The sequence below is a fragment of the Nomia melanderi genome, chromosome 5 (genome assembly GCF_051020985.1).
Source record: "Nomia melanderi isolate GNS246 chromosome 5, iyNomMela1, whole genome shotgun sequence".
Classification (NCBI taxonomy): Eukaryota; Metazoa; Arthropoda; class Insecta; order Hymenoptera; family Halictidae; genus Nomia; species Nomia melanderi.
The window spans coordinates 3,457,075-3,484,497 of record NC_135003.1 but is presented as its reverse complement, the minus strand read 5'-3'; the positions used below and the strand labels follow the sequence as shown (position 1 = coordinate 3,484,497).

General features: G+C 32.0%; 4 protein-coding genes across 18 annotated transcripts in view; 1 reads left to right on the top strand and 3 right to left on the bottom strand.

Annotated features, from left to right (window-relative positions):
- The window catches only part of per (period circadian regulator), a 51,958-nt gene extending 36,983 nt beyond the window's left edge, over positions 1-14,975 (bottom strand). For 7 of the 13 annotated variants that reach the window (XM_031971768.2, XM_031971767.2, XM_031971762.2 and 4 more), the window contains exons 1-2: positions 14,468-14,975; positions 5,717-5,800 (exon numbers count right to left, since the gene is read on the bottom strand). In XM_031971768.2, coding sequence (XP_031827628.1) covers positions 5,717-5,800; positions 14,468-14,550 — 167 coding nt within the window. In that variant the 5' untranslated portion in view covers positions 14,551-14,975. Of the gene's footprint in view, positions 1-794; positions 904-4,038; positions 4,557-5,255; positions 5,377-5,716; positions 5,801-14,467 lie in introns of those variants that run through there. The other 6 variants (XM_031971770.2, XM_031971764.2, XM_031971773.2 and 3 more) reach the window with 6 other exon arrangements.
- A 330-nt stretch (positions 14,976-15,305) lies between these two features.
- On the bottom strand, positions 15,306-20,077 carry LOC116424814 (RNA-binding protein 45). Of its 3 annotated transcripts, none has more exons than XM_031971713.2 (6): positions 19,122-20,077; positions 18,824-18,938; positions 17,927-18,717; positions 17,627-17,859; positions 17,369-17,501; positions 15,306-15,596 (listed from the first exon to the last, which is right to left on the bottom strand). In XM_031971713.2, the coding sequence occupies exons 1-5, from the start codon at positions 19,318-19,320 to the stop codon at positions 17,388-17,390; spliced, it is 1,452 nt and encodes a 483-aa protein (XP_031827573.1). In that variant the 5' UTR covers positions 19,321-20,077; the 3' UTR covers positions 15,306-15,596; positions 17,369-17,387. The 3 variants fall into 3 exon arrangements, with proteins under 3 accessions (XP_031827573.1, XP_031827572.1, XP_031827574.1); XM_031971712.2 differs by lacking the exon at positions 15,306-15,596 and adding an exon at positions 15,701-17,215; XM_031971714.2 differs by lacking the exon at positions 15,306-15,596 and adding an exon at positions 15,701-17,215 and having other exon boundaries at positions 17,627-17,853.
- Positions 20,078-20,231: 154 nt separating this feature from the next.
- Pgd (phosphogluconate dehydrogenase) lies at positions 20,232-22,947 on the bottom strand. The gene is made up of 5 exons (XM_031971715.1): positions 22,771-22,947; positions 22,021-22,244; positions 21,569-21,813; positions 20,864-21,489; positions 20,232-20,789 (listed from the first exon to the last, which is right to left on the bottom strand). The coding sequence occupies exons 1-5, from the start codon at positions 22,779-22,781 to the stop codon at positions 20,447-20,449; spliced, it is 1,449 nt and encodes a 482-aa protein (XP_031827575.1). The 5' UTR covers positions 22,782-22,947; the 3' UTR covers positions 20,232-20,446.
- Positions 22,948-23,678: 731 nt separating this feature from the next.
- Arl5 (ADP-ribosylation factor-like 5) lies at positions 23,679-27,374 on the top strand. The gene is made up of 3 exons (XM_031971716.2): positions 23,679-24,089; positions 24,797-25,241; positions 25,316-27,374. The coding sequence occupies exons 1-3, from the start codon at positions 24,044-24,046 to the stop codon at positions 25,362-25,364; spliced, it is 540 nt and encodes a 179-aa protein (XP_031827576.1). The 5' UTR covers positions 23,679-24,043; the 3' UTR covers positions 25,365-27,374.
- Positions 27,375-27,423: the final 49 nt, after the last annotated feature.

Here is a 27,423-nt window from a genome sequence, read left to right as displayed (position 1 = left end):
CTCCCATGATTACAAATGCATGTGTAATAAGCAAATTATCGAAGTCGATTATTTTGAATACAAAGCATCATCAGACAAAATGTTATTCCAGTTCCTCAACTTATTTTTACGTGTACAATGACTTCCTACGTTATTGGATCACCCACCAGGAACACCCTTCCTGTTCATCAAACAGTTAAATCCGAAAACTTGTAACAGAGTAAGTTTAATATTTCCAGCAGAGTTTTCGATAAAACTTCAAGTAACAATTAAGGAACTTCTAACTGGTTTGTATCAGTTTAACACGTTGAAACGATATTTCGGTATAACATTATCCCGTTAGCATCGCATGACTTAAAAGAGCCCGTGAGACGTTACAGAGCAGGAAACTGATTTCATCTTCTTCCTAATGGCTACATGTCAGAAGATAAAAAACGAGAATATTAACCCGTTTACCTAACCATGCTTTCTCTCGCACGCACGAGACCTTACGGAGGGAAACCGTCGTATTATGCACGAAAGATATACTGATAATAGCTTCACTTACTAATCAAATGAAAAAAACATTACAGAAAAGTTTTACCAGCCATACATAAGGTCTCGCTATCTTTTATTTCTTCCCACTCGTTCATCATTTCTTTTTCTCAAAATTTCTTTCGCTGCTCAACACGGTGGGAATAGAAATAACTCACTACTAAGGTTATCGAAATACGATGCTAAGGAGGTAACGCCGCACGAACCATCCATTCTCGTCGTTAAGAATACAAACATTTATCCATTTGCTCGTACACTCATTATTCGAACAAATGATTCACCACAAAACACGTTTAACGGACCGCAAGTGTCGCTGTTTGGAATTTCAATTTCTTTTCCTGAGAACACAACGACGTCGGTCATCGGTGGGCACGTGGCAATCAACGTGTCAAGCTACGAACTGCGGAAAATTTTATTGAGCGACACCCTCGGACGCTCCGTAATGGGAGTGTATCGTCGATCTACGTGCGCGCTACGATAACGTGATAGACGGTACGTTGATATGCTTCATACACTTTCGCTGAATTGCGATATGAAATCGCATTGTGTAAACGTTCTAAAAATATCCTCGCTTTTCGCCGAGTCGGCATACGGGGGACGTTGTTGGACATGCATGCGAACGCGAGCCCCGGGTTTGAACGTTACATAAAAGCTCGATTCGATGGGAAGAAAGTTTCGTCGGCTTCCAACGATCGCGCGACATAGGTAATACACACGGAAGTATGGTAGTACAGATCGTAGGAGTATAAATTCGACCCCGGGGCGAACCGTGAGATAACTTTCTCCAGGAAAAGCACGGATGGCAAAAATATCGAGAGTAACCGTCGTTTCTGAGCTAGTCGTGATCACTTTAGTTATGCAACACCGAGAAAGTGCATTTCTCTAACGATCACTGCGAACTTTCTCTATGAGATAATCGTATCTTCGTGACATAATCGTTTCCTTATTTGACAAAGGATCTCTAATGGTAACACATTACTTTTCATGGATTAAGTGTACCATAATGAGATATGCTCAATAAGTTATAGGATTTTGTAGAAATTTATTGCTATGGATTATTAATGAGTACACTGAAACTATTATATTTTATATATATATATATATTGTAGTATTATATAATTAAAATAAAGATATTGAATCCTTAATTGATAACATGATCATAAATGATTCTAATTTTTTCTTTAGGCATTATCAATTAAAAAATTTGATCTGTTTACAAAGTTTCTTGGCATTTCAGAGACCCCCCGTCCCAAAACATATTGCAATCGAAATTAATAGCAGCAGAAATATAAGTAAACTGTAGCAATATTTCAATTGGTGATCTTTGATAGTTTACGATAGATAAAATGCAAAAGTAAAAAAATAAAGAAACAAATAAAGATAGAAATGATTTAAATTAATGAAACAATTCTAAAAATAGCTAAACAGCTAAAATTGTGTTTCAATTCATTTTCCTCTTAAATAGACATTGTCTCCATTAAATAGGCATTGTTTCTCGATTACTATTCCGAGATTAGTCGGTTTATTCACATTTTGTTTGCATTCAGTCCTATTTTCATTGCTCATTCCAACAACGTCTATGACCAGAATAGAACAATGTGAATGCCGTTCCATTCAAATCTTCCGGAAATACATAAATGTATTAAGGTTGATTATTGTAAGGGACACTGCTCGGAATTGCCAAGTAACCTTGATCCGGGTAAGACACGCGACAAATCAGAGGCTTGACACGTCGATCGGAGAAAATTTCTGCGATGCAAGCACATCGACGTGAGAGCGAGTGAACGAGGCGCGTCATTTGGCAAACGTTTCAGTTGTACCAGTAGTAGTCGCCGTTTTTAATCATACTGCCTGACTGGTAGAAAATAGTATTTTCTTTAATCCCTGAATAATAATGACCAACAATCGAATCTGACATCTTTATTCTTTGAATAGACACTTTTTATCTGTATTCCATTAGAATATTCTTCTTTCTAATTTATTTAAGAAATATTTGTGACTTTACTAGTTGAAAAAATGATATTAAAATGATATTCTGATAATATAATATTCGTATATTCAATCATATGCTGATGGTATTGACATTTTCTCAATTATTGATAACAGATCTAACAATTTTCCTTTGAATAAAAGTTATAAGAAAAATTACTTCATTATTTTGCTCGGTGATTTATGCCTGTTATTTACTAGTGTAAGTAAAAAATTCTGTGATATGCTGTTTACGTTTAAACGTTGCGTTTAAAATGCCCCTTAAATTACGTAAAATGATAACATGTACAAAGCATTTGCGTAAACTGTTTGAATGAAACCTTTAGCTTTATTAACAGTATATTTCTTTCACTGATTTTCTATAAATTTTCTATAAAGTAGGATCTAGAATTATATAATAATATGTAATATATTTATTTCAAGAATAACATTTTCTAAATTTTCCATAAATTAGAAATTAGAATTACATAAATGACAGAAGATAAAAATAAAGTAACGATATCTAAGTTTAGTTTCATTATGCAAGCGGGTTTTTACTTTACTATCTGAAATAACTAAAAGTGCGGAACTTCGTATCGTTACAGATAAATTTAGTTACTTTGTGTTTGGGAAATAAAATAACACTACGTTAAATTTCGATTAATTAAATTTTGTATTTTTGTTTATGTTACGAACTGTTTTTATCACATTTTGCATTATTTTACTTGAATTTACTAAACATCGACGTTTCTATCTCTCTCTTTAATTTATGGCCACTGACTGACAAGATTTGTCCAAAAGAAACTGGAAGATCCAATACAGAATGAATTATTTGATTCTATCACCTTAAGCTATTGACTCACCCTGCATACAGTGAATTGAGGTAGGTCATATAACTTTTTAACCGAGTGAGTTCTCGACAACAAATATTCATACAAGCGCAAGTAGACGGAAATTATGACAGTCCAAAACGATGTACCCCACAAAAAGCAAGATAAAAATTGTATTAAATAAAAAAATAAGAAATAATCCGATTAACACATTAAAAGTAAATGTTAAAATAAAAGTAACGTATTAATGCAAACCACATTGTTAATTATGGGATACATGAACTTTCTTTGCTTAATTTTTATTTCAATTTAGAAAATTCCAATAATGCATCCAAATACGCGCAACATCTAAAAAATGATCAACCATCTGTAATCAACCATAAAGCAGTAACCCCCTTATTTAACAATTCCAAATCATATTTCATAAAGCTAACAACAATTCCAGATCATATTTTACAAAGCTAACAACCCAAAAATTACTCAAATGAAGGTATCAAAAGAATATAACAAAAAAAATGTATTCCCAGTATTCCTTACGGTATACTCATTTTTATAATTATAGAACGTGGTAACTGTCGGTTACAAAACATTCATTAACACGTGGACTGCCACGAGAATCTCCAGCGTTCTAAGTATCGCTCATTTTTTCGCAGCGAAGATAAACAGAAACAATGATTAATTATATAGTAGGAGAATTCTTAAATTGTTCCATTATCTAGTTACTTACACCATTAAACATTTTTATCCGACATCAATCACCTTACATCTCGTACTCAGTTTCAAGTAATTCTGAGACGCTAATCATCGGTGGCCGGCATGGCAGTCAACACATTAAGCAAATAAAATCTACTTCCACCGAACAAATTAAATTAAAAAACAGAAAAAAATCATTCCAAAACGTAATCTCCTGCGCTCGAACAGAACATCTGCAGGAAACAGAGTAACAGGAAACAGAACAACGGACATAATGTCCGCGGCTAATGGTATTTTCCCGTAAAGAATGCCTATTGCGTGAAAAAATAGATCTTCCAGACAGTACTTGCGGATACGCCGCCGGTTTATTATTACAACGCCGCGTAGCATCCGGATTATGTAACGGCGCATGGTCGGGGATATCTCATGCCACGTAGGCCGACGCCGATGGCGACACTGAAGGCACGTGGCACGACACATGCACCAATGTTTACAGCGAACGGAACAGCGCAGAGCATTGGTCCGTCGCGGTCGCCCATGTGCGGCGGAGCCGCCTCCTCAGTCGACCACGAACGGTTTTCTCTCTCGTGTCGATGCGAAAAATTCGCGCGCGTTCCGTGTGTCACCTTCACAATCGCCTGGTATTTAATTATAGAACACGACTGGAGCGTTAGTCACACGGACGACGCGCGGAACACACACGCGCAGCGCGGCGTGAAAAGGGAACCCGACGTCGGCGACGACACAACGGACATACGTATGCAATCGTCCTATTACGTGGAACACGTCGATGACGACCGTACCGCCCGAGATGAAGAGAAACGACACGATGCTTTCCATAGAACCGATCCGGACGGAGAAACCGCGGGGAAATCCGATCGCGCCGCGGACGATGGCTGAGTCGGCTGTGTTGCGTAATGGCTCTAAATATGGCAACCGTAATTAGATGCAGAATGAAATAATACTCGTGTCTTTCTACAGCAACTGGTTATTCTAACCTTATTCCTGATTGTGGTGCACCAAAATGGCCGCGACGATATACGCGTTCAGGATGGAACGCGGTTCAACCAGCTCGCTCGGGTTCGCATGCAACGTCCGCGCGCAGAACGTATTGTTTACTGGGATCGTGCACACGACGTTGTTCGTTGTTAATTTCTTTTTAAATAGACACTATTCCGTTAAACATGATGCGGATTATTCGTAATTGGATATTGAATTATTTTTCCGAGAGTTTCCTCGAAATTTGATTACCATTTTCGGTTGTGGTGTCGTTTAATGTCACAGGGGAGGTAATGGAGTTGTACGGTGCGTATTGTAATGGATACCGCTCGTGGTTGGACGCTTTGCGAAGTTACCTCTTACGTAAAACTCGCTAGGAGCAAAGAGAATTAAGTTACTTTCCACTGGATACCTTACTCTTAGTGTTCTATGGTCGCGGTTGCGATTAAACTGTGAATTAATTGCGTAACTGGAATCAATGGCCTTTATTAAACAATCATACATCGTGCGATCGTAAGTGCGTTCGCCAATTCCGATGAAAACCGTATCGAGGACGCGTTTACGACTTCGAGAATAGCGCGCGAGAACGTGCTGTATGAATATTGAACGTCATCGCGATTGCTTCTATCGTGACTGACTTTTTTTTCATTCATATCTTTCTTTTCTTTTCCTAACCAAATAAGATTAGAATAGTGATTTAAACGGTGTGTTACCTGGATCCAAATGTCGAAGGACGCCTACCACAATAACCGCTACTCTCGGAGCGGTTGCTGTTTCTCGAAATCGAGCTGCCACTGCTGAAACATACATTAATTTAATATTAATTTAAGTATTAGTGATTGTTATTACTTTGCTAAACAACTCCCTTGAGACTGAACAGAATTTAATAAAGATTGATGGATTTCCAACTCCGATATAGCAGATACGATGATAAAAATGTGTTTTTTATTAGTACAGAAGGTACTTGACATGTTGCCAGACACTCATTTTTAAAATATCCAATTTATTGCTAACTATAACTTAATATAACAAGCCGAGACAGGTAGCACTGAACTGGAACTATGAAATTAGATCAATGGAAGGTCTTTTGAATCAGTTCAATTTAGGATTAGAAGCCTCAAATCTAAATCAAGATATAGAAATTGGAATCAGACCGTCGCAAAACATAAAACCCAGGTACCTGATTTAAATTATTCTGAATAGCAGGATCCCAAAACTACTGTAACATTCAGAAATTCTATTGAATTTAGTTCAGAATTGAGGGATCCAACATGAGAAACTCGAAAATCCATGAACACAAGTCAATAAGTTCCAAAATCTGAAACATCAAAGCTAAGAACCAGAAACCCGATTTAAAATCTAATGAGCTTTCCTTAATTCTCTAAATCAGCAGTCGTACATCCACAGAGCCTAGATTGGATATTCCATCAGTCCCAAATTATGTTGTTTCTCTTGATCATTAAATTGATCCTTTTCACGTCTGTACAACCACGACTATATAGACCAGTTTATGTTTCTTGGGTCGATGTTATACTACGTCCAGACTGTCAGTGCTAGGTCAGACCGATTCAACTCTTTCTAGTTTAATTTAGTCCCATTCAAATTTAGTTTATATTTTCCGTTCCTAACGTTAATACGAACAACTCTTCTGTTTTTTAATTAAACCAATTAGAACTTTCCACTTTTGTATTAGCTTATTTGATTTAATTAATTCTAAATTAATTTAAACTTTTCAACTGGTATATCTCACTCTTTTTAACGTTTTCAATTTTTTACAAGAAAGTAGCAAACAGAATTTAACCCTTTCTACTGTCTACTTAATCCTTTGTCCTATAATTTCTTTCATAACTGTATTAAATAATTTAGTAAAAAAAGAAAGAATTTGATGTTTGTTCTGTGTCTTTAAATAGTTTACTTTAAATAGATTACGTTTACTTTAAATAGTAAAAATTAATAATAGACAAATAATATCCTATTTATATGAAAAATAAATAAATAATATTTACGAGGTAAAAAAGAAAATCACCGAAACATTACTAACTGAACAAACTTCCGCAAAATTGTTCGCGTTCATTTTGTTTCGTGTATGTACACTCGTTCCTCAATTTACGAGACTCTTTTTTCACGCGAGTCTCACCGAGAACACCGAATAAAATGTACTTTTGTTTTCCCAGATGTCATTATTACTTTTTTGTTAAACCATGTGGAACAAATTCGTATTTCTAAAACTTATACCAGCTTTTCTTTTCAATATTTTGTTTTCTCTTGTACCGACAGTCTTTATTTATGCGATAATCAATCGCGTAAAACGAATCTACGTGGAACGGATTTTCGTGTAAATCCAGAGCCAAGTGTACATCCTACGATTGAATCGGCATCCTAGACCGATGGCTGCATGGCGGTAGCAAAGAGCGAGATTGCAATGGCGCATTTCTCGAACGGCAAGAACGGCCTCGGCCCATTGGCCGATTAAACTAGCACGCGAGAAAGTTACGGGATTTGCTGACACAAAATCTCTGAAAGTAGTCATGGAATGAGAAAAAAAGGTTCGATCACATGTTCGGCAAACGTGACCGTCTCTGCTGCCGGCCCTTAAGACGGGGGTCTTTCTGGCCTTTCACTGTCCTCATTATTTGCCAGGGAACAGGCACGGGGCTTCTACATTTGTTGCACCTCGTTTACTAGGGAAAATTATTGCATAAGGAGGTCTGTTTCACGCTCGTGGCCCCGTGACTAGAAACGTCGAACGGGTCTGTGGTCCGGATATCGATTCTGTTCAGGGCTCTGCTCCGAATGGTGCCAAGGAAACCTTGTATTAACGAAATATAAAACAGATCGAAGCTGTGTGATCAATGCGTGATCATGTTCCTTCTAATATGTATATAGAAATTTATTATTTAGATTTTTTTCGTGTAGCAGAGATATTCAATAATGATCAGTGATTTTTGACATTGGAATTACTACGCTGTGAATTATATTTGGTTCTCGTACAGCAGAAATAAAAATTAGACGGAAACTTGTTTTTTTTTATAAAGTACTTTATTATGATAAAAATAATGTAAAAATATTTTTAAATAATGTATTATTCAATTTGAATAAAATTTTGTTTTGTATTGTGATGTTCGAATTTATTGATGTTCGAAATACAGTTTAGTTATATGTGTTAACGAAAGAAGCGCATGAATAAAACAAAAAATTATAAACGAAACGATATTCAGCCTAATGACTAAATCTTCATTGAAAATTATTATAAAGTACAACGTTTTAATAATTAAAAATTTATGATTTACTGAATGGTTATAATTAATTAAAAATTGAAGATTTTTTTATGATAATTTTTCAATTAATATTAATTGAAAAATATCTTGAACCAATATAACTTCTTTTGGGAAGAGGAACATTTATTTAAGGTCGTGTATGTCACCTACTGTAAAATGCACCCGCGCTATTTCCAGTGAATCCTTACGCGCAACTTCAATTAGACTATGATGTAATACGATCACGTTTGCATTCCACAATGTTTCACATTTGAATATCACCCATTATTTATGTTTCAATGCTCTAATTACTTCAACTAATGGATAATTAATTCAAATAACACTTTGAATACGCTATTTATGCTATTTTTATGCATATTATTGACATCATTAAATTACACTATATCTGTTTTCATAATTCCTATTGTCTACATCCCTTTGTTCACTATTATTGTTCAATTACGTACTCTCATTATTTATAGCGCGATGAATACATGATAGGGGAAAGTAAAGTAAAATGGAACGGTCAGGTAAAACTGGACAGTAATGTTTTTCATAGACAAAGAGCTCGTACCAAGTTGATATCGCATAACATGGTTCTAATAAGTCCTCTATATGGTTTGAAATCAACTGCAGAACAGTACATGAGTTAGTTTTCGATTAAAAGCACTAGACAGATATTCAATAAAAAAGTTTTGATGTTACACACATGATTGAAGCATTTACTTTTACCTTTCGATTAAAAAATTGAATAAGATAAACATACAGTTAAACTGTATGTTTAACACTCAAGTTATTTCTTTATCTCATACCAAATTGGAAATTTTGCACAAATTAAGCACAGGGGCAACAGAAGTCCCTAACTATGTGCTTTGTTTATAGTTTTAATTGGTTACTTGTAATCGTATTGATATACAACAAATTAGAATCGAAGATGAGTTAAAAACTGACCAATTAAATAGCACCAGTGCAGAAAAAGAAGATGACACATTTATTTATGATTTTTGTTCATAAAATCATATATATTTCTAGTTTATTTATATTCGCTTCGTAAAGATTTCGTATTTTTAGTTTTACCTACTATTTTTGCGAAGCGAATATTTCAACACTTTTAGAAAATCGTATTTTCATTTGTAGCTAAATATTTTTATTAAAAGAATCTTTTATTTTCTTATAGATCACAAATCTTTATTCACAGTTTCTTTGTTATTAGGGTGCAAAAAACAGCGTCCCATTTTACTTTATTTTCCCTTACATTATTATTATCATTTCAAATATTCAAAGCGATTGCAGTTTTTCATGGAAGAAAAATATTTTTATAGTTTTCGTCCTCGTGCAACAGTATTATTCAAATTAGAACAGAAAATAATGATAAATCTCGTTCAAAACAAATTATGGTAATTTTACATGCAACATTATTCAACCCAATTACAATGTCAAATATTCCTGGATACGCTCCGCAAACGTGCAACGCAGTTTCTGAATTTTTCCTGTTCCTAGATATGCATCACGTTTCACTCCTTAATCAATGTTTGCAGCGTACGTGATTTCGTTTGTGAAGCAACACGTGAGAATTGAGATGCAACATATCTATAATTATCGTGTATCAATTGTTCGCATAAAATGCAGCTGGATCGCCCACGATATCCGCCATAATTACGGAGGTACGTTATTGTACGTCTATTGCACAAACGACGTTATTTAAGGATGCAGTGCTCGAAATACAACGTATAGATTCAACTATCATTTCTCATAAATATCATGCCAGCGAACGTCGCTACCAACAATGTCGAGTAATTACCATGGCGTTCGAGAATTTAAATGAACCTTTCGCGTTACGATAATCGACATATAGAATGATCTTATCGGAAACAATAAAAAGCACATATTTTATCAAAAGGAACTTATTTGAGGCATCTCTTTAGAATATACTATAAACTTATAATTACTTTATAATATATTATAAGAAATGTATGTTTATAGCCTGATTCGTAATGATAGAGATAATTGAGATTCGTTTGTATGTAAATTTTATCAACTTAAGAGTGAAATAAAACATTAATAAAAATGTAGTCGGTGTTCTTATTTTATAGGTGTTGATTGAAATTAAACTATGTAAATTAAACAATTTAAATTATTATTAAAATATTATGTTAAGAGTGGTTTAAGTGAAATCGTTGAAAAATATTGCGTAGTTCTCTTTTGAACACCATTAAAAGATCAATAAATATACATTGAAAGGTGCTTACTTAGATTTTCATGAAATTTCTGTTGTATATAATAGAAAATTTGAATACGAGTACTTTTTTTACTTTAAATTTATAAAATAAACTATTTTTACTTCAAATTTAGGAAATAACCTGTATTAGTGAACGTTACATCGCACACTGAGACAAGCATTCGAAGCCCCTTATAATTCAATAAGAACCGGCATCCAAACCTTCAATTTCATCTAAAGGGTCCATCCACGTGCCATCGCAGCTCCAGCTATTGATTCGTTTTTATTTATTCTAACGCGCAATAAGGATAATTCTCTAAATGATCACGTAATATAACTAAAAGGAAAGTATTTCTAAAACTAATTTAAATCTAATATATGTTTGAACGCGTACATGACGAAGTGCATTATATAAGTACACATTAAGGTTCAGTTTTTTTAATTATATAAAAATTGCTCTACAAATCATATATTAATAATCTGAATAAAATAAACAAAATAAACACAAATAACAAAATTCTATAATGCTTCCAAATACTAAAACGTTCAAACTCCAAACTATAGATGTTCATTCAAATGTAAATTTTTACGAACTGTCTCAAAAAAACTTTCTTAAATAATGCATCGAGCTTCTAATTAAATAAAAAAACCCACCAACTTCTTACTATACTGCTTTCGGAATAACCGTTTGTACTATAAACACATAATCTTCTTGTTATGATAAGACGATAAGATTATGAAAACATGTATAATACAATTTAATGATGTTAATAATATGAATAAAAATAGCATAAATAGTATATTTAGAGCGTCGTTTGAATTAACTACTCATTACTTAAAATAATTGGAGCATTCAAACAGAAATAATCAGTGATAAGATCCTAAGTTTATTCATGAAATCCCCAATAAGAACAATCAGTCTGTTCTTGATGTCCATTCTAAAAACTTCATGCAAACATCCGTAACCTAGTTTCAAATAACTTTGCGCTCCCGCTAATCAAGGTGTTTCGTAATCTCGTTACTTTCCCCGTCTAAAAAGTTTCTGCGCAATTAGCAGAGTCACGTGACCGAACAACTGGAAGCATTTTCATCAGGCACTTTCGATAAGGTGGTAATCGGTAATCTTACATTCGGTTGACCTGTTTTCACGGGATTTCGCAACTCTGCGAACGCATAGGTGTATTAAATGCGAACGTGGAAATGCAACCGGCATGCTCCGCCGAGAAACTAGTTAGCCTTAACCGTAGTGTTCGAGTTTCTGTCTTTCTCATTTACCGTACTTTCCATCTGCCTCTCGCCTCGATTAGCAACAAAGCGTGTCAATGCCAAGCATCCTGCGCTAATAGTAACATGCAGACGCTAAAACTGGCTAGATATCTCAGCATCCTGCGAATATTCGAATTGCTTCATCGGTAACTTCAACAGAATCGTATAATTTCTCAAAAATGAACGTTCAGGCATATTCATAAAAGTTTCTTTAAACAATGAATGCTTGAGGGAGGACCTAACTACCCTTGGTGATGTATTCTTCTTGTAACTGGTGGATCAATCAGCAAGAATATGAATTCTATATGAGAAACTAACAATAAGTCAAAAATATTTAGTGCAATTTTTTTATTTAAGGTTTTCGAGAAAATGAAGTGCTTGACTAATATCTAGCTATGATACAATCATAAGTAAATAAATATTTTGTCGTTCGAAGGTCCCTTTTCAAAGCAACATGCTTATGTAATAATATCATGTTTGAATATGTCTTGACGGAAGTTTGCCAAAAGCAGATGCTATCGACAAACATGTAGAATAACTTCTTCAACTATAGGAGCTATATCACGTGTACCTCGCTAAATTTTCTGTTTTAGTTTGCACAAAAATGAGATCTCGAATAAAGAAAATTGATTCTTCACAAGTTTAAGTTACACGGAACTTCTGTATGTTAATTTCCTTCGGTTTGCTTGCTTTCAGTAACTAATGGATTAACGTTCCATGACAAAGGATTACCTCCGCGTTTTGAAAATTACGTAAATGAAAAATGAAGAAAAATGAAAGTAGAACGTACATGATAAATAAACATTTCGGTCATTCTTGTGACAAAAATACTGTAATACAGAATAGTAGAACAGTTAAAGAATCTTAAGATTCCTTAAGAAATCCTCTTGTTACACATGGTGCATATCATACTTTTTCAATTGTGGTTACTGAATATGATATAACACAAATTGAAAGGAAACGATATAATAAGAACAAAATCCTGAACTATAGCAGAAAGACCATAAGTGGAAACTCTTTTGCTAGCTATTCTTAGAAATAAAATGTTTATAAAGAACTTGTTCATAAAAGAAATAATTTACGGGATCATTGAATTTAACGTTTCACTATATCGTTACATACATGTACATACACGAGGGTTCGTAACTATTTTTCAGAGGACCATCAATTTTAAATCTCTTTTTGACAAAAATTTGAAACAAGACCTGAGTTAAGCTCACAATTAGTTTCTATCAATATTAATGCACATTTTCTTAGTAATCTAAATCTGCAAATTCCCTATATCTTGTTGATTATAAATTTACCAGTTTACAATAGCTTATTCACTAAGTATAGTTTCCCTTTACACACATTTTTCCGTGCATTTTGTTAAATACTTAAAATAATCCTAGATTAGATATTAAGCTATAATCTAGTTAGCCTGCCAACAGGCTACCCTATAGCCGCAAAATATATTTCAGTTTAGAATGACCATTAAAGGACCTACCGAGGCCACTTAATTGTGTCATAATATCCGAATAATATTTTTCATGAATAATTTCCAATCTTGCAACTTGCATTTTTACCATTACATTTAACCTTTGCATTTACATTGTATTCAACGAACTTGCAGGCGATACCATTTCGGTATCTCAGCCAAAATATAAAAGATTTAATATAAATTCACAATGAAACATTTACGTGTCAAAGAATACTAAATAAAAGATTGGCTTCTGTTCTGCAGCATAAGCAACTCAAATAATACTCCCAGGGAAATGAGAAAGTAAAGTGCGGTTTTGAACAAGTCAATCTCCAACTATTACGAAACTTAAATCTTTCGTAAGGTTTCGAGTCTGGATGAAAAGTGATTTACCATGCATCACGATATATGAATACTTCACAAGCATTTAATCGGCAGTAGTTAATCAACTTCCGTAGTCTATTTATCGTTAGGTTAAATAAAGCGCACGATTAGAATAAAACCAACATAACCAGTTAGCGATATAAATAAAATCGACATATAAACTTAAATTAGTCAGGTGGAGATAGAATAATAGACTCCAAGGCAAAAATTTACATTTTATCGGCGAAGACCTTTCTATAGTTGTTACACGCAATATTAAAAATAGCATTTTCATTAGCATACACGATAGAATTCCTGATCCGATATGCAGCAGATAAGAGACCACTATAGAGAGATAAGCTATAGATAACTCGCGATGCATGTAATTGGATAAGAATGTATTAATGAAACTTATGAGTAGAATCCAGCGGTTTACTTAAAAGGCTTTGTCATCTTCCTCTAAATCATTTTGTCTCATTTACTATCTTTCTTATTTTGTATGCTATATAAAATAAATAATGTTGCGATTGCTCGCTGATATATATAAACAACAAAATGAGTTTAATGAAAAGTTTAATGAAAAACTTGGGCAATACCCTATTCATACAACCTAGACATAATTATAACAAGAAAGAAATAAGTAAGTAAAACTGTAATAAATTTTTTAAATTTATTTGTACACATTTATATTTATAAATATTGGATAAAATATGAATTAAGAACATACAAGAAAAAACGTATTGTCACACGATACCAATCTGTCGATCGGGGTCAATGTCGCATGAAGTTTGCAATTTGAATTACATAGCGGGATGTTCAAATTAATGCGCTCATTTTAGAAGCGAGTTCAGTGTACCTTGAAACGCGAATGATGAACAAGGAAAACAAGACTGACACATACCTTCGTTGCGATTGACTATTGCTGCAAGTATTGGAATATCCGGAATCCGACACCTTCGCATTTTCGGTGGACACCTCTTCCATCGTTCTGTTTCCTTTCTAGCGTACCTCTGAGACGATATCCGTAAGGTCACAAACACTGATGCTAAATCAAATAAACTCGATGTTCACGCGTCATTGTTACAGTTCGAGGTTGCTAAAAGTAGTTAGGAAAAACCGATAAAGGAAATAACGGTTGATAGACTGTCCGCAATAATCACGAAAGAGATGCAAGACTATTAAAAGTATCGAATTCACCGTTAACAATTTATGATTTAAAACGGTGCACCACCTGATCGATCATGTATTTCTTTTTCTCTGTTTAAATCTTAAGCTAATGGTGAAACATATACTCTCACTAAATTCTCTGATGATTCACAACAAATACATAAACACACTGCGATGTCATCCAGTCGGCGATATCTATGAAGACTGAACCGTTCCGAACATCGCATATCTTTCGCGCGGAGCGACTGTTCCGCATCATACAGCACGTTTGGAAACACGTGAGTCGCTACCCCCACTATTTCTCTGTTAACCTATATCGATGCAAAACGTGCCCCACTTAGGCCTTTCGAACGTTAAACGCGATTAAAATAGTCTCCTCCCAACGACTTCTCACGTTGATATCTCAACGGAAAAATTTTCTGGCGCGAAAATTCTACTTTGACGCATGATCATATGACACCTGCTAGCCGGCCGGTTTAACAGATTTTCGAATAAAAGATTTTTGATTAATTTCCAAACCGCTTATGAACATTTAGGAAGGAAACAGGAAAAATGTTAATATAACATTCAACTTTTGTATAAAAAACAGTTTTATTATACACTTTTATAAAAATGGAAAAGAAACATTTTAAAAATAATAAATTATAAATAATTGTATCACATTACAAGAAGAGAAACTTGGCAAATACAATTTTTCTCGGATTGATATAATATTTTTAGTTCAGTAATAAAAAAAAGAAACAATATAAAATTATAATTTATTATTTATGTCTTAATATCTGATATATGTACGAAATATCAGAAATATCTTACTCTACTATATCACAGTCATCAGGTACACATCTTTGAATCCTTCAGGTATCCTGTAAATGAAAAGAAACAACATGTCAGGTCAATGAATTATATACATGCAAAACAGGACACTCCGTTCATTGTAATTTAAAAAAAAAATAAGTGAAAGTCAGTGTGAGTTTTTCAATATTTAATGTGTATTTAATATCATCAAACAAGTCAGTTACAGTCTCCTAAAACATCATTGCGTATGGTCATTGAGTAAAACAGTCTAACACACGTACAAAAGTGTCCACCATAAAGGGTTCATGTTGTGCGTCAATAATTGGTATTTGACGAAATTGTGATCATGGACGTAATATTAATTTGCTAAGAAAACGTACGTTTCTTAATAACTCAAATCAATTGTGAAAAACAACATGCTGATATATTTTATGCAAATATATCCGTATATGTGAACATATGTGATGTTAAATATTTCCAAAACAAGATGTACCCACATCACATTGAAAATTTTGGTATGTTATTCCCCTTTTTAACTCTAACTTAACATTTTTTTATAATTTACAAATTTTTATGATTATCAGAAGATATAAAAAAATATTACATCTACTGAAACTTTATCAATAATTAATATTAAATTATGTAATATTAAAACAATTATCATATGTAGAACATACTACAAAGTAGTAATTGAACTTTCGAACTGTAATTTCAAAATTACAGAATATAACTGTAATGTACATAAACATTTTTAAGAATACGCTTCGCATTCTATAGATTTTATCATAAAAATATATAGTTAATCTATTATTAATAGACGAAACTATATTTACAAAACAAAGAAAATTAAAGTATGCCAGAGTGTATCTTGTTTTGGAATCAAATTCTGAGATTATTATCACAAAAATATTCCTCGAAAGATATACAAGAAATAAATTACTTTACGTTTTCTTCCATACACAGTATAGCTAATAAAAGAATAGTACAGAACTATTAAATATAAATTATAAACGAAAATTGGTTTCACTAACTCTAAAGCACAAGATAGATTGTGTTTTAGAGCCTGCGCGAATAGTTAAATTGACGTCATTAATTATCATACCTGTTTTACAAACAAGAATATAAACTTTTTTTAAAGATAATTTTATCTTTTGTTTCTTTTTTACATGTTTTCATTTGTTTCAATACATAGAGGGCTTTATGTGGAAAAACTTTCATCCAAATACGATTTTCATACAAAAGCACATATATATATATGTATGTTTGTGTTTGTATATATATATACATGTATAGAAATCCTCTTCTGGATAATATCTGTAGCATATTAACACAACAACAATAAACATTTCAAGTATATTGCATCATGTAACTTCCTTACATAAAAGGAAGAAGTTTCAAATCTAACTAGTTTTCTGTATACTATATACTTTTTAATTGAATCTTTAAGATCACTTTTCGCACAGGCCTCTTAAAATAATAAAATTAGGAAGTCAGGTGTATGTGTAACGATATGTATGGATAAAGTAAAGTATCGTTAAAGTTCAGTAACGTTGAAATCGCGAACGTAAGCGATAGTTAAAAGTAGGTAGTTGGAGTAGTTTCCTTGGATGCGGGCCCGACGTGGTCAAGTGAGTCTTAAAATTCGTCTCTTTTATTGCGTGCGTCCAGCTTGTGTATACCAGTCAGTCTGTGAAGACAAATAGAAAAATTACATTTTCTCCTGTTTTTTTTTCAAGTAAAGTAATCGTCAGTTATAACGTCAGGGTGTTAAAATTTAAATGCCTCCCTCTTTCTCTCCTTTTTCTCTTTCTCTTTGCCATGTGCTCAGCGATGTACTTACGAGGTATACAAAAAAAAAATTAATTTTCATCTTCGTCCATTCGTAATCGTTTTCTACGATCATCACCGACATTGCGCTCTTCTGCTTCTAGTACTTTCAATCGTGAACCACAAATTTCTTGCCCATGTAGGACCTACCATGAAAATTTATCATTTAATTTACCGCCTTGGTTATATTAAATACTTTCAATTAACAAGTTCTGTTACTGGGAACACAATCTGAAATATAGATTGAACTATCAAATATTATACAACATACCTCAATTGCTTCATTCGCACTTTCCACGCTAGCGTACTTTGCGTATCCACAATTCTTCCCTGGGAGCATGTATACATCTATAAGATTCCCAAATCTACAGAAAGCATCCTTCATGGCATATATAGGTGGTACTGGAGGGCCACATACGATAAAACATCTTTTTGCCACTTCCGCGTCTATACTCGCCATTGGTTGTACAGGTGGTAATTTAACGCACATTGAATGTTCTAAACCTAATTGACAGACATCATTATCGTGTAACAAACATTATTATATTATATAGATAAAATGATTTCTTACTTGGTGCAGTCAACCCTGCAGCTTGAATTAGAGATGTAGCTTGAGCAATAGTTTCTGCCAAATGAGCTAAATCTGTTCTAGCATTAGCTATTCCACCTGTAGAACTTCCAGGCTTTACAACACTTTTTGGAGGTACACTTGATAAATCAGGTTTAACTATCATTCTGTGACCAGGAGGGTACTCAAAACCATGAAACTTTTCTCTTGCATATGCTGCAGCACTAGGATTAGAGTACACTACAATAGCTTGACCTCTTGGCATCCTATATCTAACATCATTTTTCAAATGACAATAATCCAAACCAGGTACAATATCAAAGAGTTTCCATAATTGATCTTGATTTAGTGCTGGGTGTGCAATAACTTGTAAATGTGTGTAACCTTCGGAATTAGGATAATTTGTAGCAATCTCTAAACTAATACTGCTTTTCCCAAAATTTGAAGAACTATAATTTCCACCGACACTATCATAATGAGAGGATAGTCCATTGTTATATTTCACATCCATATGCTCAGGTTTTGGCTTTTTGGGTTCAGCGAATACAGCTTTATACTTCCTATCGCATTCTTCATATGCTCTAGCTGCACTGGATACTCTTTTAAACTTCACATAACCGAAACCTTTCGATTCATTTGTATTCCTATCTTTAACTACTGTTGCATACTCTATGGGTCCAAACTTAGAAAATTCTTGTTGAAGTTCACTATCAGTCATAGACTTTGGTAAAACACAAAACAAACGAACCCATCTTTCTTCTTCATTTGTTTCTCGTACAGATCCCTGATCACGACTGTAATTAATCCAAACATAGGCACACTTACAAAAAAATTAATTTATATATACCACTAACAAACTAACAAATATAAGACAGTTTAAAGTAATTTTTGGCAACTTACTTTGAAGCAATCATTACTTTAATAGGTCTTCCAACAGAACCCAACATTTTGCCATTCATTTCTTCTAGAGCAAAAGCTGCCTCTGAGGTTTTCGAAAATTTAATGTATGTGACTCCTGTATAAACAACATGCATTACATTATAGGTATTTAAAGTAATGTATTAAAAGTATATAAACAACCCATACAATGTTGTAAAGAAAATACGACGAAGAAGTTATAAACATATAAAAATTATATTAATTAAATTAAAAACAAAATGAAAACATTATTGATTTATCCTTAAACAAGAGAAATTACCTTTATTTTCGCCTGAATTCCGATTCTTAACCACCCATATATCTTCAATCTTCCCAAATTTCTCGAAAGCTTTTCTAAGGTCATCTTCTTCCAAACTTTTGTGGCATATGACAAATAAACGCGAATTTGGCGGATCATCATTTTTTGACCGCAAATCAGTTTGCGAATAATATGAATCCCTTTCCCTGTGGTCAGCCATTTTGCAAATGAACACTGCAGACTAAGTCGCCCGTCTACGGTCAGTGAAGTCGACGCATTTCAGGGACGGCTAAATGGAATTCTATACTATAAATTTTCAAATTACTTTTCAACGTTATTTTTCAAATTATACATTAACTGTTAGTATTTTATAATTAATTTTTATGCAAATCGTTTATTTCTATACAAATACGATGAATATGCTGGTTTCTAAATTCTTACACAATTTTAGCAATTCTTATAATAAAATTACTTTTGCGTTATCATACGTATAACTTTAATCATATTAGAACGAATTTGTAATACTCAGTCACATTTTGTTTTTAAGATAATAAAAAATTGTTATCACGTAATTGTTGTATTCCTTCGTTTTGTAAAGTTTTATTTAACGTCGGGTGACTCATGGCGCGAAATTATACTTAGATTGCCATTTTAGTCGACGTAGGTGCTATTGTAAATTTGTACGTAGCTTTTTTGTTGAAAGTTAGTAATTACAATTATATATTCAATTCGTTTTTCAGTTTTATACAATAAAATATATAGTCATGTCGATACGTATGTTGAAATTACGGTATTTGAATTGTGTCATGTGTATCATAGGAAAGATAGGTTAGGTTGAATTACTTCCGCATTCATTTCACAAATACATATTCTTAAAGAATCTGAGTCATGCTCTACTATTTTCTTTCACTAACTTTCTTGCGTGAAAGAGGCATGTACATAATGAAATATTAATAGTTCTTAGCGTTTTCATCTGTTGAATGCATTCTAATGATTAAACGTGTTATTGTAACCTACTTAATCCTCATTAGATCTAATTATTGTAAATAAAAAAATTAAATGGACAGAAAATATTCATTCAAACAGGAATACTTTTTCTTAAGAGGTGTCTTGAATAAAGTGATTTACATATATAGAAATATAGATGATATATTATTTGTAAACAAAAGTACTCTTATTTTCTTCAATATGAATATTTGTTCATTAATTGTTCCCAACAATGTCTCACAACCATTTATACATTACAATGTATAACATACAATAAAATATTTATCAATCATAAAATCAATTTCAAGTTCATCTTGTATAAACATTCTCTCATTATAAATTATAAAAAGAAATCATTTCTATGCATCATATGTAGAAGCAGAGACATTACCACCATGCCCTGTCCAATTTGTATGTACAAATTTTCCTTCTGCACCAAGTAATTCATAAGTGTGAGCACCAAAATAGTCTCGTTGAGCTTGAAGTAAATTTGCTGGAAGTCTTGAAGTTCTAAAGCCATCATAGAAAGCTAGAGCAGTTGACAAAGCAGGGGTTGGTATGCCAAGTTGCACAGCAGTTGATACTACTACTCTAGCACTAGCTTGACAATCTTTCATTGCATTAGCAAAGAAATCATCTAATAACAGATTAGAAAGCTTTGGATTTTTATCAAATGCTGCTTTTATATTTCCCAAGAAAACGCTGGAAACAAAGGTAAGAATATTGTAGTAAAATATAAGTATTATTGTTTGAAAAGTATTAATGAAGGAATATACCTCCTTATAATACACCCTCCTCGCCACATTAATGCTATACCACCATAATTCAAATTCCAATTGTGAACTTTGGCAGCTTCTCTTAGTAGCATAAATCCTTGAGCATAGGAAATAATTTTTGATGCGTAAAGGGCGTTCTTTAAGTGCGTCAGAAATTGTTTTTTATCACCTGTATACACAGTATCTGGACCTTTTAATATGGAACTTGCTTCTACTCTTTCACTTTGCAGAGCTGAAAGACATCTGGCAAATACTGATTCTCCAATTAGTGTTACTGGAACTCCATAATCTAATGCAGCAATGGCTGTCCATTTTCCAGTTCCTTTTTGACCAGCTGTGTCTCTAATTCGTTCAAGTAAATAACCCTTCTCATCTTTATATTTAAGAATATTACTAGTGATTTCAATTAAGAAAGAATCTAATTCTCCTTTATTCCACTCATCAAAGACTTGACTCATTTCTTCTGGATTAAGTTTCAAACCATTTCGCAAAATATGATATGCTTCACAAATAAGTTGCATGTCTCCATATTCAATACCATTGTGTACCATTTTTACAAAATGTCCTGCGCCAGTTTCTCCAACCCAATCACAACAAGGTTCGCCATTGACTTTTGCACAAATCGACTACAGGAAAATATTTTATTATATTATCGCAATAAACATGTATTAGATAATTTTTAAATAACCATTGCATTTTAGATACTTGAAAGATATCTTTAATATGTGGCCAGGCTTTTGGGTTTCCGCCTGGCATCAAAGATGGTCCATATCTAGCACCTTCTTCTCCTCCACTGACACCACTACCAACAAATAAAATTCCATTCTTGTCTAAATCATTAGTTCGTCTCTCAGTATCTTGATATTCAGAATTACCACCATCAATTATGATATCACCAGGAGATAGTAAGGGCACTAATTGTTCAATAAATGCATCCACGGCAGGACCAGCTTTTAAAAATATACACATAATGGTTTGAAATTGTTTTTGTTAGAAGACACAATAGAAGTATATAAGATTAATATCATAGATAATAAATATCTTATCATATATATGCCTTAAACACTACAATGTGAAGGTAAGTAATCTATTACAAGGTCAAATTATAGTTCTATAGAATTTATATACAGTAGTATATATGTGTAATAGTAACTCACCTTTAACTAGAAGCATTACTCTCCTTGGTGATTTTAATTTCTCCACCATTTCTTTCAGTGAATAGGCACCCACAACTTTTGTACCCTTTGCTTCATTTTGCAAAAAAGATTTAACTTTATCTGTTGTACGATTATATGCACATACAACAAATCCATGATCATTCATATTAAGAATTAAATTTTGGCCCATTACAGCCAGACCAATAAGAGCAATATCTGCAACCCTATAAAATAAAGTATATTAGATATAAAGCTATACACACAAGTGAAAAAAAAATATATTTTAACACGTTGTGTACTGGCTAATTATCAGAAAATTAAATTGTGTGGATTTTCAGTGAGATCCACTTATATCACTATCTATAAAAAAAAACTCAGGTATCGTATTGTTATATAATATATTTGAAATGGATAATTAGTTCTAATCAAATTTAATATTTCCTTAAATGCTGTGGTAATTATCAAAGTTACATACCTAGGGATCTTTATATAAAAACGAGATTTCTCGTTACCAGTACGCAATGTATACATACATTGCATACATAATATGCAATGGAACGCAACATTATATTAAAAAACATGTGATATATTAATTTTAATATAATAAATTATTTATACGAATATAAATATAAAATAATATTCAGATGGTCTTAAACAGAAAAAACAATTTTCTAGAGTGTTTTTGAATTTTGAATTTTATATATAAATTTTAAATTATTTTTTATTGAAAATAATAGAAAAATTACTTACGGTTTACTCATTTTAATAATTGATCAATATGAACAATATAGAAAATAATTTGCCGTTCGCTTGAGTTCAAAGAGTAACAAGTGTCCGAACGTTTCCACTAAGCCGATTCAGAATGAACATTCATTCTCGAGTAGTCTTCGGCATCAGCCGACGTTTCACTAGCCAATCACAATGCTTACCAAGGTCAGCATGAAGTCAACACTATGTGAACACTACTACTAATCAAGTATTTCATAATTACACAACACAGTGATATGACTCAAACGGAATATTATACACCGATTAAACGAAATTACTTTTTTATGTATCATATTATATAATTCTCGCTAGAACTATGTCACCATAAAAATTTACTTTTTTGTCTTCTATGTATTAATCTGTTCAAAAATTATGAAATAAAGATCATATAATAATTTAAAGAAAGTGAAATTAATTATATTCAGTCATTGAACTAAAATGTTGTATGTTTATATTTATTCAAATACGTTTTAAAATTTTGAATAATAAAAAATTTATTTTTAAAATATATTTTATATCACAGAGGTTTTTGATTACAAAAAAAATAAATTAAATTAAATAAAACGATTTACGTTGTAATTAATAGCCATGACTTTATATATGTTAACTTATACCAACGTCATAGTATTAAAAGTTACAAAGTTTCAGTATATTAATTTTCATTACCGTAACAGCTTAAAATTACAATTGTAAATTACAAGTTTACTTTTTCTTCTTTATTAATAAGAAGAAGATGTAATTATTTAATAAACGATAGTAAGTAATTTTAATGTTATTGTATATATGCTTATGATTTAAAACAATGATATTGTTTTACGCGCGCTTTGTCAAACATTGTCCACCTCCAATCAGTGTCTGTATGTAGAAGGCTGACGTCACTTTCAGTTATCGCCAAACGATGATTGGGCTAGTCGACCGTATGGATGTTTTAATTGGAAACGCAACATGTCGCGATTTGCTTGATTAGATTAGGGAAGGTCCTCGTATGTTTCTTTCACTTTAGCATTCTATTTAGTGAGTTTCCAACAGTTTGTAACCGTTTTTCAGTGTATATTTTACGTTGTGAAGCTTCAATGATGATACAAGGTTTTATGAAACATGTTAAAAAAGTCTTTATAGAAAGATGAACATAACCCTACGATAATGAGATGTCCTATTTCTGAAACCAAAAACATCCCTTTTATCAAGAGTAAATCTGTACAGTGATACAATTAAATAAATATTATCGTCTAAGTTATATGGTGACTAAAGCAATATGGGACTACTTTTCGCAAAATTGTGGAGTCTCTTTGGCAATGAAGGTAAATTCCATATATGTACCAACATTATTCATTATTTTATTCTTTCGAGAATCACGTCATGCAAGTAACATCACTGTAATTTACCTGCCTATAGTAACAAAGAATTATTAAAATCTCTCTAATATGTTAAATACATATAAATAAGAAATAAACGTCCTCGTTCTTTGTCTCCATAAAATATGTAAGAAGATTACAAGTCCTGAAAAATTTTAACTTTCAACCATAACTTTGCATGTTTAACAATTTTAATAAGAAGATTGATTATATTATATTTAAATTATATGGAATTCATGATTGTTTTGTTTGTTAAAGTTCTTATATTGAAGAAAGTACGCAATGGAGTGAAAGTACATTCCAATCATTGAAATCTTTATATAATAGGTGAAATAAAAATTTGCAAACAATCATTGCTGATTTCAGTTCTTACATCTGTAATTAATTAGGAAAATTAAATCAATTATAATGAATATAAAATGTAATTTTGCATTTAATATGTGTTACATTGTTTGAAATTTACATTTGTCCTACTTTATATATACATATGCTAACATATGTTTATGTAAATTCTCCTTTTGTAGCAATCTGTATACTTTAATTTTATAATATGATACACTTTCATTTTTATATTCATTGCAAAATATAGTTAATATTTTATAATATTTTAGTAGACTTCTAAATAATTAAAATTATGCTGCTTTATGTTTTAGAACATAAAATAGTTATGGTAGGTTTGGATAATGCTGGTAAGACGACTATATTATACCAGTTCCTAATGAATGAAGTTGTCCATACATCACCAACTATCGGATCTAACGTTGAAGAAGTAGTTTGGAAAAATATTCACTTTATTATGTGGGATTTGGGTGGACAGCAAAGTCTACGAGCAGCATGGTCTACTTATTACACTAATACTGAATTTATAATAATGGTTATAGATAGTACAGATAGAGAAAGACTTGGTGTAATAAGAGAAGAATTGTACTCAATGTTAAATCATGAGGAATTAAGTAAAGCGAATGTCTTAGTGTATGCTAATAAACAAGATTTGAAAGGTAGCATGACAGCTGCAGAAATCTCTAGACAACTGGATTTAACATCGATTAAGAAGCATCAGTGGCATATACAAAGTTGTTGTGCACTTACTGGAGAAGGGTAAGATTAAAATTAGTATGTGTAATGATATTAATCATTGAAGCGCAACCATCTAATAGTTTAAAATTTTTTAGTCTTTACCAAGGCCTTGAATGGATCGTTGGACGTTTAAAGAAGACATGACGTAGATTATGAGGATTCATTTTAAATGTAATAAGATATCTAAACTGTAAAGTATATGTTCATTGTAAGTTACTGTGCCACTTTACCAATTGTACAAATGGAATGAGAATGAATGATCATTTTTCAAATGGTACACTAGCTTCATGCATAACTTGAAGTGTAATTGTATATGCTGATCACAGTAATTGCTGCAGGCACTTAACGTATCAAATGGTGGACGGGTAAACTTTGTCTTATCTATTAATGTGATACACAATATAATAGCAAATTATTGAATTTATAATATAAGAGTAAAGTAACGTTTTATCTATTCTCTTCATAAAGAAAATATCTAAAAGGAAGAAATCATGTTATAAAAGAAATGGAAAAGATTTAGAATCACAAGAGTCTCTTATAAGAAGTATTGTTGTATGAAGAGAAATATGTATAGTAGATTTTTTTTACTTGTGTATAAAAAGATCCGTATTGTAAACATTTTACAGCAGGACTGCCAAATTTAACATATTACTAATACATGATACTATTTTTAAGTATAAAGTGCTGCATTCAAATTACAATTCGAAAAATATGAAATATTATTTTTCATTTGATAACAAAATTTAACGATAAATCTGCATGTTTATGTCGAAAAATATAGAATTTAATCTTGATCCCGTCCACCTATGTTTGTAGGAAGAAAAGAATAGGTAGTTCATTCTGTTTGGTTGATATGCGGATAGAAATTGGCCTGTGCAATTTCCAAAACAACACCTATGTACATAGTTTTTTATACTCCGCATTATAGTAGTAAATAACTGTAAAAAGTAAAATCTGATCTAGCACCAATTGAACCACATATTTTTCAAGTTTTTGTGCGAGAGTTTTAACATTTCTCAGTGCTTGATACTGCAAACATCTTGTAAGATTTCTTGGCTAGATTTATTCAATCAATCTAATTAGACAATTGAAAGCAGAATACTTACTGCTCTGTGATACATGGATTCAGCAATGGGACGGTTGTTTGTTGGGAACATTGATTCTAAGTTATATAGGAGAATGATAATTATCTATTATAGAAGAATGTTCTTAATAGATGAAAAGAATATTTTCTTGTAGAAAAGAGCTGATCGTCTCATTGTACATATTAATGAATCTTTCTGATTTTTTAATCCATAAATATCCAATTAACAGCTGTCTCATTTATTTTATTTACTTCATAACTTAGGAAAACTAACTTTCGTATAGTTAGAAATACTCCAGTATTTAATATCTATTAAAACTTAAAATATTAATAGCATATGCAAAAAATCATTATAGAAATTATTAAGATCATTGTATGAAAGATAAATGCCGTCTAAAGCCAGAGTGAGATCATACATTTAAAGTTTCGTAAAAATATAAACAGTGGTTTTCTCATATTGAGAAACAAAGCATTATTGTCGTTTATATGATATAATACTGCAAATTGTACACAATACTATTATGTACATGTATATATTCTAATTAACGATTTTCGTTACATAAAAGTTGTGAAATATGCAGGACGCATTTACAGGTTGTTTTGTTTTAACGATGATGTACAATTCCTATGAGTTGGATACTATAATTACACGGATAGAAGCTTCATGGGTCAGTTACAATGAACTAACATGAAAATTAATGCAAGTGTTTGTGTTGAATCTATTGGTCATTGTTAACCAGTTTATATACTATAAATCAGATCATCATGAACGAGGTTGTTGATTGACATAAGGACTGAAGTTAATATAAAATAAATGAATTAAATTTTCTTTTGTGGGAAATGGATTATAAATTTTTTATTGCACTTCTTTTAACATATAGTTTCTTATTCCTTTATTTTTCTAATTCGGAATATTTTATAAATAGTTTATTAAATAATTATGTAATAATATAAAATTATAATAAAAATTATGTATATTTCCCATTATTTATTATATACTACAGAATCACAAAGTTTTAAGATTTTTTGTAATAAAATTTTTTAAATTATAATAAATATATTTGATCATATTCAGTTTTTGTCTCAAATAATAAATAACCATTAAAAAGTCTCTTAATC